Source organism: Glycine soja, chromosome 8 (genome assembly GCF_004193775.1).
Source record: "Glycine soja cultivar W05 chromosome 8, ASM419377v2, whole genome shotgun sequence".
In the NCBI taxonomy this organism is placed as follows: domain Eukaryota; kingdom Viridiplantae; phylum Streptophyta; class Magnoliopsida; order Fabales; family Fabaceae; genus Glycine; species Glycine soja.
In genome coordinates this window covers 15,947,749-15,962,448 of record NC_041009.1, presented here as the reverse complement: position 1 = coordinate 15,962,448, position 14,700 = coordinate 15,947,749, and the positions used below count along the sequence as shown (strand labels likewise).

General features: G+C 35.9%; 2 protein-coding genes across 4 annotated transcripts; one reads left to right on the top strand and one right to left on the bottom strand.

The window, feature by feature from the left end:
* Positions 1-1,400: 1,400 nt before the first annotated feature.
* On the bottom strand, positions 1,401-3,520 carry LOC114423949 (putative F-box/FBD/LRR-repeat protein At1g78840). The gene is made up of 4 exons (XM_028390848.1): positions 2,255-3,520; positions 1,935-2,144; positions 1,689-1,841; positions 1,401-1,415 (listed from the first exon to the last, which is right to left on the bottom strand). Exons 1-4 carry the CDS (start codon positions 3,518-3,520, stop codon positions 1,401-1,403), a joined length of 1,644 nt encoding a protein of 547 aa, XP_028246649.1.
* A 2,354-nt stretch (positions 3,521-5,874) lies between these two features.
* LOC114422336 (anoctamin-like protein At1g73020) lies at positions 5,875-14,515 on the top strand. 3 transcript variants are annotated; one of them, XM_028388645.1, is made up of 16 exons: positions 5,897-6,545; positions 6,938-7,007; positions 7,147-7,262; positions 7,590-7,716; positions 7,800-7,900; positions 7,993-8,084; positions 8,171-8,275; positions 8,389-8,658; positions 9,575-9,707; positions 9,793-9,906; positions 10,043-10,110; positions 10,216-10,343; positions 13,129-13,211; positions 13,341-13,448; positions 13,634-13,792; positions 13,886-14,515. In XM_028388645.1, the coding sequence occupies exons 1-16, from the start codon at positions 6,372-6,374 to the stop codon at positions 14,012-14,014; spliced, it is 1,977 nt and encodes a 658-aa protein (XP_028244446.1). In that variant the 5' UTR covers positions 5,897-6,371; the 3' UTR covers positions 14,015-14,515. The 3 variants fall into 3 exon arrangements, 2 of the variants coding, with proteins under 2 accessions (XP_028244446.1, XP_028244447.1); XR_003668677.1 differs by lacking the exon at positions 13,129-13,211 and having other exon boundaries at positions 5,875-6,545; XM_028388646.1 differs by lacking the exon at positions 6,938-7,007 and having other exon boundaries at positions 6,424-6,545.
* The last annotated feature ends 185 nt before the right edge of the window (positions 14,516-14,700 follow it).

Here is a 14,700-nt window from a genome sequence, read left to right as displayed (position 1 = left end):
ATGCTTCATAGGCAAACCAGGATGGGGGATATCACAAGGTTGGTTATTTGAAAAAAGATGTCCATAATCAACTTGCTAGGCAAAGAAGGGAGCATGCATCTGATGTTAGCGGTGCCTTGAAATATTTGGCATATTTGATGTCTAAGGACCCATTGATGTTTGTGAGTTACACGGTTAATGATGACAATACAATAGGTTGCAACATTTGTTTTGGCAACCACCACATCCAGCTGACGATTGTAACAACCACTGGTTAAGTATGATCTAAAAAAGTGTTTGAGTATTTTTTTTAACGAACCCAAATAAATACTAATTGTTAAATTTGTGACTTTTTTTTTTTGTGTATTTCGAAATGCATCCAGACATTAACTGAACCTATGGTTAATGCAGCCGCACCAGTGGTAATGCACTAAAAGACACTTGTGAACATTAACTCAATTGTCACAGTGGTAATGCATTAATCTTCATCATGCAAATGTTATAAAGTGTTTTGTTTTTCCATTAATTTCCCTCAAATAGTGCAATTTTAGTACTGCAGATTATTCCAGATCATGTTGTTCACTATGTACTGGCTGACGAACCACCGAAAAATGGTGGTCATATTGCCAGATTCTACCTTTGAAAGGTGGTCTCTCTTATGACAAACACCTCCAAACAATCATTGTCAACTTGGTCAAGGATGGCATGACATTGTAACCTTTTTCCCCGGCCATTCATGAAAATGACAAGGTCAAATTCATGAAGATTAATGGATCTGATACCATACGCGTCGCGGTGAATGAAGAGTAGATTCAACAAGCATCTTCATTTGTTAGGTTCAGCCAGTCATCACTATCATATGCTTAGTCTTTATTATTCACCATCTCCATTATATGGATTTTAATTACTCGTTCGGTGTAGTAATATTAAGACAAATTATCTCTTTTAAATGTTAAGGCTTTTCTGCGATTAATATTTTATTTTCATTGTATATTACTTAATTATTTCAGTTACAGTCTCAATAATATCTTTAGTTAAAAAAATAATCCATCTAGTGACTTATGGATGTCGAAAATGTGACACTCGAGCAAAAATCATGCAGATATGGATACAAATTAGTTTTAAAATAAATAGCCAAACTCACTAACTCACTCACGTAGAAGGTGTAGAACTCACCTTGATTAAGGTACCAAAAGCTTTTGTGTCTTGATCCACATGCTCGTTAGTTAGAAATATAATGTGTATCCTAATCAAATTCTTTAAATAAAACATTCTTATTTTATTGCTTGAAAAAAATTATTGATTCTAACATGATTGGAATCATAAAATAAAAATTATATATACATATATATATATATATTTAATTATTAAGAGAGCCAAATTGACAGCAATGAGTAATGATCGCACATTTTAAACTAAGATTAGAAGAGCAGTATCTGCAAAAACATAAAGCAGAACATCGTATAGAAACGAAGCAGAATTAAAAACCAATATTTTCTTACATGATTTTTCTTAGAATTTGGATTGAACTTAACTATTCAATCTCAAAAGCTAACTAAAGAAGTGAGGATGAATTATAAGAGTCTTTGAGAATCTTTGCAGCACAAAGAAGCATGGTGACATAAGATTATCACATGCATGCGTGCATCTTTCCAGGTACTTTACTCCTTTGTTTCAACTCCACCAATTCCTGTGTTATGACGTCAAACGGAAGAAACAGAAAATGATGTTGCTTTCAGAGTTGCACCAGCTCTTGAGAAGGAAGGCCAACATGTGGTGGACAAGAATTCATCCATTAGTATTTCTGTTATGACCACAGAAGAGCATTGCGTACATGAAAGTTTTGGTTTGTTATTTAGAACCTGCAGGCATTAATAGTAATTAGAAATTAGTAGTTATATTTCAACATCAATTTTCTAAATTTTTTATAAATAAGAGAAAACAAATTATGATACCTCATGTAACATGCTTTTACCAGAGATTGAGATGGCCAAAACCCCTTTTAAGCCCTTGCCACAATCCCCAAACACGTAACTAGCCAGATCAAGAAAACTCATGGTTGTAATGGTTGTTCTTGACGATGATTCACTTATCTGGGTCATAAGTGTAAGTTCTGCCATCGAACTCCAGTCTTCCAATACCACAACATCATACCCTTTGTAATTCTAAATTAATTCATGGGGCAAATAAAATGTGACCAACGTGAAAAACAACATTCACAATAATCCAAATCAAACAATAAACTAAAAAGAATTGGTTACGTGTAAATTATTACCTTCAGCGGGTAGATAATCATCTTTTGGTCTGCAGAGTAGTTAAATTTATCAAACCAAAGATATGTCCATATGTTTTTGCTCATAAGCACTTTGTTAAAGTCAAGCAAGCATTCTTGTAGCTGACTGATCTCCTCACAATATTGGATTTGTTTGTCAACAGCAAAATCTTGATAAACTTTATTGGGTACATAATTGCAAAACATGAATGAAGTCAAATTGGTAGCTTCAATGTCTGTCACAACAAGATCGTAACACCTTTTCACGACAAGTTTTCTCAACTTCTGACTTGCAATCTTAATCTTAAAAAAACGGATGCACCGTTCCAGTACCAAAGACTCAACTTTTGAGCATCTAGAAAATAGACGGGTGAAGGTTAAGCCTCCAATGGTAGAATTGCACAATGTCAACTCCCTTAAGGTTTCACTAGTTTCCGAATCTATTCTCAAAGCCATACAAAATTCAGTTCCTCTTCTTCTTTCAATCTCGGACAACACAAGCTTCTCTAGACTTGGCACTTGGATTTCAACACTCTCAAGCATTTGACAAAAAACAACCTCTAGCTGTTTGAGGTGACCAAGATTACCACACACCTTCAAATGCTTCAAACCATTACATCTAACAAGTGATATTTCCCTTATCAGAGGGCAACTAGTAAACAACCAATCAATGACATTTTCTCTTTTTACCCATACATTTTCTAACCTTAGAATTTCTAGGTGGGAAAACTTTATTATATCCCTATCAGAGGGCTGAATCAATGTCAAACCACTTAACCTTAGCACCACAAACGTCTTCGCATTATAAATATGATGAAAAAGTTGGCACCAATTACCTTTAGTCGCGTAAAGACAATGATGCATGATTTGGAAATCGAACTCTTTGACTGTGCTCGTCTGCAATACTAGTCTTGTGCATTCTTCAATCTCTTTTGTGGCATTTTGCACGTATTCAAAATGCATGCGTAGCCTAAATTTGTGGATAACCAAACGTTCTTCTTCTTCTTTGATGCTCATAACTTTGTGGAGCATAGTATTCTTGAAGTGGTGAAAAGGAAGATGATTAAAGTCACTCTGGTCAATGTTCAAGCAAGGAAAGGAGACACAAAAGTTATTCCATTGCTTGGAAAGACAACTGGTTCGAGCAACGTCTAGCATTGAAAGTCGACTGAGAATTTCATGAATGATGTGTTCAGGCATGGTGGAGATCAGAGGATCCTTCTCAACCGTAGAAACTTCAATACCTTTGGCTCTCTCCACAAGCTCCATCGATTGTTATAAAAAAAGAGGGGATGAAAGAGTATAAGAAGTTTATTCCTCATGCATGCATGGATCCTTTGCAAGACCAATTATATATAAATTCAATTTTTATATGATAGATGCCATAAAAAACTAAGATAAATTGTTATCTTATCTTATATATTTAAAATAAAATAAAAAAGATAAATTGTCATCTTAACAGCTACCATATATAGGTTTAACGAATTATCTGTAGGATAATGATAATCCTAACGGGTACGAAGATATACATATAGATTTTGCATGAAAAGTTGAAAACCTTACCAATTCACCCTTCAGTCACTTACCGAATTAGTATTTTAGCTTTTATATTGCATAGGATCACAATATTTATTTTTATATAATTAAAAATCATAAAAATTAATACATAAATTATATTAAGTTATATATTATATTTAAATTGTGATATAAATTATTTTCAACTCTCAACAATTTAATATAAAAAATATTGAGATTCGAGTTAGAGATGAAGATATAAAATAATGGATTGAAAGCGTGGTTTACAAATATCAAGAATGGAGATAAAGATAAAATGAAGTTTACATTGAGAAGAAAAAAGATTAATTGTCTCTAGACTCTAGTGATACCTGTGTTATATATAGATCGACTAAAAAAATTGAGAAGGAATTTTTTTTTTTTAATTATGGAATGCACATCGTAGAGATAAGATAGAATATTGAGAATATCTAGAATCTTATTGTTTAAAACTTTGTATTATAATCATCCATTATGAATAATATTACTATTTAATTATCATGACTCCAGCAAATCCTATCTTACGTAAAAATAAAAAAATAAATAACAATAATCATTATATTAAAAAAATTTAAATTTTAAATTAAAATATGATATATCATCATATATCTAACAAAATAGCCAAATAACAATTAAATTCATAAAATATTGATTATCAATTTCTAAAATAATTGTATTAATAAAATTACGAAAATAATTATTATTATCATAAATTTTACTGCAAATCATCATCATTATTATCAATATATTATTATCACCATTATATTATTATTAATTATTATCATCTTTATCATCATCATTATTTTTATTGTTTTAACTGATCATTTGTCCTCACTTCTACACCTATGTCGTTATGCCTTTTATGAGAGTCGTCGCTATCGTCATCACCTCCATCATCCGGTAGTGGTGACAATGGCTCTGGTTGCGGGTTCAGGGTTCAAGGCGGTGGCAGGAGGTCAGGCGGCGGTGTCGTGGGTTGGCGCACGCGGCGGATTCCGTAGTGGCGACGAGGTGTTCCGGGGTTTCGACTCTGGCTCTGGTTGCGGGTTGATGGTTCTTTTGCGTTATTGGTTGGATTTGTTGCAGGTTTTGACTATGAGTCTAAGACTCCGACCGCGCCATCGTCTTCGTCTACAACAGCCTCCCTCTGTGTCGTCCGCCGCACCTACAACCAAAACACGCAAGATCTGTGTTTTTTTTTTCAGATCTGAGCATTTTTTTCCAGATCTGACCAAAAGAAGACCTCCATCGACAAGGTGGCGGTGGTGGTGGTCGCATATCCTATCTGACGGCGTTGTGGGGAAGGCGACGGCGGTGGTGGTGCGCCACGGCGACGGTGGGCATAGGGGGTTACGGTGGCTATAGGTGTTTAGGGAAAGGAAAAGAGAAAGATTAGGATTTTTTATTTTTAAATAAAATAAAGATAATAACTATTTATAGCTGTGTTAAATTAATTATTTAAAATACTAATAAAAATAAACGATTTAAATAGAAATTAAAATAATGCATTTTGAAAATTCAAAGGATTAAAAAAATTAAATTAATATAACAAAATAAAACTAAAAATAAATCTAATGAATGAAAATAACATTAAATTTATCTTACATGAACATGAGTACTGTGTTAATTTTTTTTTTTAAAAAAATAACGACTAAATTAGTCTCTTAAAAGTTATTCGGATCACTATTTTAATTTTTCAAAGTCTTGTCGATATATAAAAATTATATATTTTGGTTCTGAGATTAATTTATCACTAAATTAAATGTCATAAATTGGTTGTTTAATTATTTTAACAATTAATATGATAATATTTTCGATTTTTGGTTGATAGGATGATAATTTAAGTTTTTGAAAGTTTAATTTAATTAATAATGTAACTACATATAAAATATAAAATATTTACACCAATATTTGTGGGTTTTAATGAAATTAAATTAAAAAAATTATTTTGTCTTATAAATAAATATTAAAAAAACTTAATTAAAGGCAGATGATTAGATTCTTAATAAAAATTACTGGTCATTAAAAAAATCTGTAAATATTTCATGACAAAAAAATATTTACTATAATAATACTTTTGGTAAAGTTTTTTTATAAGGAAAAAAAGAAAGAAGAAGAGAAAGGCACAAAAGTAGAAAGCATGCACGTGGAATTCAAACTCTTCTAATCCTGTGTTTTTTCCTTCTTTTCTGTCTTTTTCCCTCCACCACCTTTTTAGTTTTGTGTTTATCATCTCTTCAATTCAATTCAAAGTTCAAAAACTTCTCGTCATTCCAGTTTGTATGACCCCACACGTACATACAACACACCGTCTTTAATTTTCCACCCTTTGGACGGTGCTAGCTTTTTCCAACACATTTGATTTTCTCCTCGGAATTCTTCATTTTTATGGCATTTTCTTCAACCCCTTTTGGCCAAAAACGGATCTTTCTTCTGCCCATTTGAATCTTTCTTTTGAATTTGTGAAAACAAATGCCCCTTTGAATTGTTGAAGGAGGGAAAGGGGGAATTTATTGTTATTTTTGGCTTTTAATTTCCCTCGTGCATTGGGTCAGGGGGTTTGAAGATGAAAGAGCATGGAAATGAAGAACCTGTTTTTGAAATTGGGGTGGTGATTCCTAGGAGAGTGGTTCAGGAAAAAGATGAATCATGTGACTGTGCATACGTCCTTGTAAAGGAGTTTGAGAAGGTGGGGTTTGTAGTTGAGAGAGTTATTGGCATTGCAGATGAGTTCATCAAGGTTAGGTTTTTCACAATTCCTCTCTATATTTTAAAACTCCTTATGTTTCATTGCGTATCGGTCACTTTCATCCAATTCTATGCTTTACAGTTTACAATTTCTTTTCTTCTTTTTTTCATTTTGGCATGTCTAGGGAAACCTCAGTCTTTTTTTTTTTCTTTTTGAAAAAAGAAATTTCTTATGATTTTGTTCCATGGTCTATATCAATCTTGTGGTTTAGTAACCATGGGTGTCTAGCTCAGTTGGTTGAACAGGTGCGCAAGTTATTGTAACCCCCTTATAGCTGTCTTTGATTCCTAGGGATCAAAAAAAAATCTTGTGATTTAATAAGTTATGTGTGTCTAATTTAAACTTTTTGATGAGTGGCTAAAACAAACATGCCATTTGTTTAGTTGGCTGCACCTTTGGAGACATTAGGGAGGGCTGCGGCTGAACTACAAATCAAGAAACAGACTCTTATTGGTACATTCAAATTCCCGAAAGGGGGGCATCTGTTCTGCCTATTACTATTTAAGTTCACTGTGTGAGATGGTGCTAACTAGCATGTGACTGGTTGTGCAATTCCTATGTATGTGTTAATGTGTCGTATAATAAATGGCAGGTATGGATTTGCAATTTGAGGTGGAGGAGGTTGAAGCTTTTGTGAAACAGCCTGATGGTTCTGTTTTCAGTTGGTATGAGCGTTTTCAGTGCTACTGTCACTTGATATATGGAACAGTGAGTTTTTTCTGTAGCAATCTGTTGTCTCTTCAAGTTGAAATCCCTCTTTGTAATTTGCTGTGCTTGTTAACCAGTTCCACACATGCCACTCGTTGTTTTATTTGATTCTCAGATTATAGGTGCCTTAGCTTTCTAGTTCAAGAAAACATTAGGATTAAGCATTCTTGTGATGATGAATACGAAAAATGTGACATGTTCGTTAAATTTGTTGCTGTTATCATTAGTATGGCCATGGCTACCATGGAATTGCAGTCTTGTATGAACTCTCCTATTGACAATTTGACATGTCTTAACATTTTGGTTCTCTTGTAATTGAATTTGCAGGTAAACAACAGCAAGTCGGTAAAAACCCTTAAATTTGATGGAAAAGAAATCCATTGGGAAATTGGGGAGAATCTGCTTCTGAAATTGGAATCATTGGAAATTGTTAAGCAAGTCTTTCCTTTGCATGGTGTTTTTACTCACATGTGCCATCAATTTTTCTCTAGATTAGTGTGACTTGAAGCCTGAACTAATATTGCTTTTGGTTGATAGATGAAAAGAAGAGAAAGAAACTTCTTAGAAGTTGGGCACTTCAATGGTGGGACTTCACTAGTCAGCCAATCGATGAGATTTATTCATATTATGGGGCAAAGGTTTGTTTGACTATGACTCTGAGCTTTATAACATTATATGAAAATGATGTATTCCATTCTCCTTATCCAATGAAGGAATGAATAATCTGCAGATTGCAATTTATTTTGCTTTTCTTGGAATGTTCACACGGTGGATGCTCTTCCCTGCTGCATTTGGGCTTACTTTGCAATTGATAGACTTTGGGTGAGTGAATCTATCGGTGTTTATGCTACCACTTCTTTAGTTTTGCATCTAGTTAAGTGGTTTTATGACTTCTTATTACACTTTAGGTCATTGAAATTAGTCGTGCTTCCTATTTTCTTCATCATGGTGATACTTTGGGCTATAATGTTTTCTCAGTTCTGGAAACGTAAAAATTCGGCACTTTTAGCCAGGTAATGTTATACTTTTTTACTTCTTTTGGGATCAGTGCAATCACTTGACGCATTTGCTTGCTGAGATTCTTCCCTCTTCACATCTTTTTCTCTCTCGTGTTTTGGTGTTGCAGATGGCCTATTAGTTCTATAGTTGCAGTTGACCAAGGATACAAGATTTCAGGCAGGAAGTCCAGCTCCTGGCAGCCCCCAATGGAACTCATGAAAGTATTTGAGACTGATAGAGCTAAAGAGAAGGAAATATTCCAGAGACATGAGTGGCTTGGGCGTCTTATGCGATTCAGAAATGATGCTATCATTATCTTCAGCATTATATGCCTCCAGTTACCATTTGAGTTGGCATATGCTCATCTTTATGAAGTTCTTGATTCTGATATAATTAAGTAAGACTACGTATCATTTTTTTCTGTGCTTCTACTTGTTAGTGTTAATTGAATATTCTGTTATTTTTATTTTTGGAATTTCTTTCTCTGGATTATTCTCTTATTCCAATTATTCTATTTTTTTCTTTCATTCTTTTGTCTCAACTAAAGGATCTCCCATTGTTTTCGTATAACTATTAGTTCTTGCAACATTTATTCTCACATCTTTACTGAGATGGTGTTCTCAACCTTTCTGAAGGGCTTTGTTTTATATGTCAGCCCCTTTGGCTTTCAATTTCTCCTCTTTGATTCTGTAGTAGCAATTACCCTACTTTAGTTTTGTGTCTGTCAAACTAAAAAGTTCTACTCCTTCAAGAGGGCGAGCCCTGGTGCAGCGGTAAAGTTGTGCCTTGGTGACTTGTTGGTCATGGGTTCGAATCCGGAAACAGCCTCTTTGCATATGCAAGGGAAAGGCTGCGTACAACATCCCTCCTCCATACCTTCGCATAGCGAAGAGCCTCTGGGCAATGGGGTACGCTAGTTTTTTTATACTATTTCTCTTTCAATACTTCTTATCTTCTCTGTTGATTGTGTTTTTTCTAAATGCAATTTATCCCATGATTCGTACATGTCAATGTGGAGTTTTTTCTCTGTTGTATCTGTGAATAAGAACATGAAATTGAGATTCATTTTGTTCTTCATCAGTCCCACAAGCTTCTTAGCCATCCACATAAAACTCATGAATGGCATTTTTTGTTACCATCAAAATAACTTTGAACTTGTGGATTTAGATCCCATTAGGAAGGCACTAGCTTGTCTCTACTAAATAATCTGTAATTTGATGCTAATTGGTATCTTTTGTTAGTCATATAAATTCTTATATTTGGTTGAGACCGATACTTCATTAATGTCACTCTTATTTAATGTTGGGTTTCAGGTTTGGGCTCACTGCTATTTACCTTTTCGCCATTCAGTATATTACCAAGATTGGTGGCAAGGTGTCTGTCAAACTTATCATGAATGAAAACAATGAGAACACAGAAAAACGGGCTGATAGCTTGGTCTACAAGGTAATGGCGCGGATTGATAGGTACCATGTTGCTTTTTTTCACCTTATCCTAAACGTTGAACCTAGGGGTTTACTTTCTCTCGCAGGTGTTTGGTCTGTACTTCATGCAGACATACATTGGAATCTTTTATCATGCCTTGTTGCATCGTAATTTTTCAACTCTTCGCCAAGTGTTGATTCAGCGGCTCCTTCTTTCTGAGGTTGCAGAGAAAGTTTTCTCGTGTTATCTTTGTCTTTCCCTTCTCCCATTTACCCGTTACTTTTCTTCTTTTCTCCCTTTCTTTAGTTTGGGGCTTTTCCTTTAAAATAGTGGAGTAAAAGAAAACATCTTTCCAGGTGTTGGAAAACCTGGTGGAAAATTCATTGCCTTATCTCAAGTATAGCTATAAAAAGTACAGGGTTCGGTAAGCCTCTTCATCCCCTTGGACATGGACTATGCTGGGTTTATTTTGTTAACCATGTTACCTGTTACCAATATACAATAGCTAATTTATCTTTTATTTCTCAAGACACAAGAAGAATGAGAAAGGAGAAGCAAGAGAAAAGTTCCAGTTTAGTTCTAGAGTAGAGAAAGAATACCTGAAGCCCTCTTACTCTGCTAGCATTGGTGAGGAGCTTGAAGATGGGCTATTTGATGGTACTTCCAAATTCATTATACTTTTAAATTGTATATGATTTTTAATTAATTCTTGAACATATGGAATATAAGTAGTTTCATTTAGATATACATGTGTTTTTTTTTTTTTGGAAGGCAAAAGATATATATATTATTAATAGTAGAAAAACTAGTACCAGTGGTACTAGAGATAGATACAAAGCACCAGAGTGCTGCCCTCCAAAAAACCCATCCTAAACCATGAGATTAAGGAAACCCATCAAATCTATCCAAAGAACTTCGAAATATTGGAAGACCAGTGGGTGAAGCTAGTATTGAAATCTTTATCTTTAACCTTGAAACAGGACCAAAGAAGGTAAATGGCATGATCCATGACTTTATAGGGGTCGAACGGGCTTCCTTGGAAAATCAGATTGTTTCTATGGTGCCAAATAGAACTAGTCAAGGCAATCCACCAACCACCCCTAATATCCTGATTTACAGGATCCCCAAAGCCTTCACAGAATTGAGTAAAGTGGCACTTTGGATGACTTGGCAGGGGGCCTACTACCCGGATCCATCTCATGGATTCCCACCATAAACCTTTTGTCAAATTACAATTGAAGAAAAGGTGAGCCACATCCTCCAGAGCAGTACCACACAAAGGACAGTTTTGGTCCTGGATATTAATGTCTCATCTTAGGAGATTTTCCTTGGTGGGGAGTCTATTTTTAAGGAGTCTCCAACAGAAAACTGTTGCCCGAGGGGAAATTTTCAATTTCCAGATTTGCTTATATATCTTCCCATCTGTGTTTGCTGTATTGAGGTTAGTGCAGACATTGTAAGCTGATTTAGTAGTGTAGTGACCATGGGGTTCAGCTAACCACACCATAGAGTCTTTACTATTCCTCTGAATAGGAATGGAGCTTATTTCCTCCATGAACTGCACAGCTATATCATTTTCATGATCGAAAAGATTTCTCCTCCACCTGAGGTCCCACTCCCAACTATCATTAATGAAGTTGCCCATGCTTGAGATGAAGGAGCTTTGCTGTCTACTAATCCGAAAAAGCTGATTATACTTTTGCTCGAGAGTGTAATCTGCCCCAAGCCACCTATCTGTCCAAAATTTGATACTTTCCCCACTCCCAACCTTCCAAGTCATATTCTGACTGAAAATATTAGGATCCGACTGCTGGTAAATCTTTCTAATATCCCTCCACCAGTGAGAATGACCCCTCTTGTTAGACTGAAGCTGGAACTCTGACCAATCCCCATATTTAGATTTTAGGACTCTGACCCAGAGTTGCTGCTGACCAGAGGCAAAGGCCCAAATCCACCTTCCCATTAGAGTTGTGTTAAATTTCGAAATATCCTTTACACCCAAACCCCCCTCATGCTTGGGCTGACAAATATCCTCCCATTTCACCCAAGGGATTTTATGATGGGTATTGTCACCACCCCACAGGAAATTTCTTTGTAAGGAAATGAGACTTTGGACTACCCTTTGAGGTATCTTAAAAAAAGAGAGGAGGTAAATTGGGAGGGCATTCAAGACAGAATTGATTAAAGTGAGCTTCCCTCCCATAGATATATCTTTGCTGGCCCATTTGGATAATCTAGATTTGAACCTATTGATGAGAGGCTCCCACACCATCAGACTTGAGGGGTTGGCACCAATAGGGATGCCTAGGTATAGAAAAGGATGGTCCATTTGACCACAGTTCAGAGTATGAGCTGCTTCCACACCCCAGTTAGCTCCTCCACCAATTATCCCAAATTGGCTTTTCGTGAAATTAATCTTTAAGCCAGAAGCCATTTCAAAGCCTCTGAGGAGAGCCTTTACAGCAGAAACATTCTCCCAAGCAACCTCACCCACAAAAACAGTGTCGTCCGCATATTGCAATATATTAATAGGTTCCTTCCTCTTCCCAACTAAGTAGCTTCTGTAGAGATTTTTCTGTGCTGCTTCCCTCATCATACCAGTGAGACCTTCTCCGACTATGTTAAAAAGCAAGGGGGCTAAAGGGTCCCCTTGTCTCAAGCCTCTCGTTGGGCTGAATTCCTTAGATGGGCTACCATTAATCAAGACTGAAATGGTTGCTGATTGAAGGCAAGATGATATCCAATTCCTCCATTTTTGGCAGAACCCCAACCTAGACATCATATAGTCCAAGAAGGACCAAGAAACAGAGTCGTAAGCCTTTTCAAAATCAACCTTGAAGATCATTGCTGGCTTGTTACTTCTCTTTGCTTCCTCCACCACCTCGTTAAGGATCAAAATGCCGTGAAGAATATGTCTTCCCTTGATAAAAGCTGACTGTCTTTCATCAATGATATCATCCATAACAGACCTTAGTCTATTAGACAGCAGCTTAGCTATCACTTTATACATGCAGCCTATCAAAGATATAGGTCTGTAATCATTGAAGGATTGCGGATGATTTATTTTGGGGATTAAGGCCACAAAGGAAGCATTGCTGCCCCTAGGGAAGCTTCCATGGGCATAGAACTCATCCACAAATCTCCTGAACTCTGGATTCAGGACATCCCAGAAGTGTTTGATAAAATTAAAGTTTAAACCATCAGGCCCAGGGCATTTGTCCCCTCCACAGCCCCACACTGCTTCTTTAATCTCTTGATCAGAGAAAGGGGTAATCAGCTGGTCACTTTGCCCTTGAGAGATAGTTTTAAAGTGAACCCCATCTAAAGTAGGTCTAGATTGCAGTTGTTCAGAGAATCTATTCTGGAAAAACTAAAAAGGCTTGATTTCTCATCATGTTCGAGAAGCGTCCCAAGACTGACATTGTCCTATCCTGTTTCGCAGATTTCTTAGAATTGGCCTTGCAGTTTGGAATGATTTTGATGTTTGCTTGCGCATTCCCACCTGCATTTGCTTTTGCTGCTGTGGTATAAATGCTTTTATCTACCTCCCTTTTTTGCACTTGCTTTTGCTTGCCTTCACTATTGCTATAAATGCTCTTTAATTCATTTTGGGCTTTTATAAAATATTACATCGTTGACAACTTACTTGGTCAGAACAACCTTATGGAGATCAGGACAGATGCATTGAAGCTGCTAGTAATTTTGAGGCGGCCTGTTCCTCGTGCCGCTGCAACAGTAGGAGCCTGGCTTAACATATTTCAGGTATTTATTTATATATACAGACTTTGGAAGGTGCTTGTCAATTATTTTTGATAATCCACTTCAGATTAATTATAAATTGGAAAACATGTTCACCAAATAACCAACTATATGGAAGATATCTACACCATGAATTATACACTTGATTTGTATACAACTCTAATTTGAGAACATTTTTCATTTTGCAGTTTCTTATACTGATGTCTATATGCACCAACTGTGCTCTTTTAGCATGGCTATATGATGAGGAGGGAAAATGGAAAATAGAGCCTGGACTTGCAGCAATTTTAATCATGGAGCATGTCCTCTTGTTGACTAAGTTCGGTTTCTCTCGCTTCATTCCTGAGGTGATTGTTTTGCTTCCCATCCACTATCATTCTTCCATTTCAAAGATGCTTTATGAGAGATTATGACAGGCTATGGTACTGTTTTCTTTGAAGGAACCTGCTTGGGTAAGAGCCAACCGTGCAAAACACACTACACAGGCACAGGATATGTGTTCTAAGAAGCTTTTAAGGACTATTTCCGGAGGAGTCAAGACTTTTAGAGAGGAGAAAAAATTGGACTGATGCCTTTCCAGCTTATTGTTTACTTCATTGCCAGATCAACACGAGGGAAAGAAAGCTTATGCTGGATTGTCTTTCTGTTATCTCAGCTATCCATGGCTGAATTGTATATTAAGAAGGGATTTTGCTTTGGTTGACCTGTTTGTCTTCCCTCCCCTGTGCTGATAAGATAGTTCATACAACCCTACAGTTAGTGTTCTCCCTTTTAAATTGTACATATGAAAATTGCTAACTACTACAAGTTTTGTCGAGAAGTCAGTGAAACAAGGATGGTATCTTTTTGAGGCATTTAAATTTCATTATAGTTGTTTGATGAAGAACTTGAGGAATGACCAAAGGTAGTGAATGACAATTGACAACACAGCTGTGGTGGCTACCTGAAAATATAAATTGCACAGACCAATCTCATGTATTGAGTATTGACTTGTCCAAAAGATATAAGTTTGGCTCACGAAAGTTGATATGCTGTGAAAAAGACTATAAAGCTATTCAATGATTTGACTAGGACACATTTAGATTGTTTTCATTATTATCTGTTACCTTTGAATTACAAAACTGTTACCTTCTTGTAAATCTATAGGAAATAGAGAAAACGAAGAGAAAAAAAATGTTGACAATGTTTCTGGTACAAATATTTGAAAACAGATGACAATTTTGGAAATTGCAAGTGAACAGAAATAAGTGAACCC

What these genes read in the sequence shown, in the direction of transcription:
- LOC114423949 (XM_028390848.1), bottom strand. Translation starts at nt 3,520, where the DNA reads ATGGAGCTTGTGGAGAGAGCCAAAGGTATTGAAGTTTCTACGGTTGAG. An exon ending in TGATTATCTACCCGCTGAAG is followed by an intron (nt 2,145 to 2,254) that starts GTAATAATTTAC and finishes GAATTAATTTAG; the next exon opens with AATTACAAAGGGTATGATGT. An exon ending in GTAAAAGCATGTTACATGAG is followed by an intron (nt 1,842 to 1,934) that starts GTATCATAATTT and finishes TAATGCCTGCAG; the next exon opens with GTTCTAAATAACAAACCAAA.
- LOC114422336 (XM_028388645.1), top strand. Translation starts at nt 6,372, where the DNA reads ATGAAAGAGCATGGAAATGAAGAACCTGTTTTTGAAATTGGGGTGGTG. An exon ending in ATTCATATTATGGGGCAAAG is followed by an intron (nt 7,901 to 7,992) that starts GTTTGTTTGACT and finishes AATAATCTGCAG; the next exon opens with ATTGCAATTTATTTTGCTTT. An exon ending in CTTGATTCTGATATAATTAA is followed by an intron (nt 8,659 to 9,574) that starts GTAAGACTACGT and finishes GTTGGGTTTCAG; the next exon opens with GTTTGGGCTCACTGCTATTT.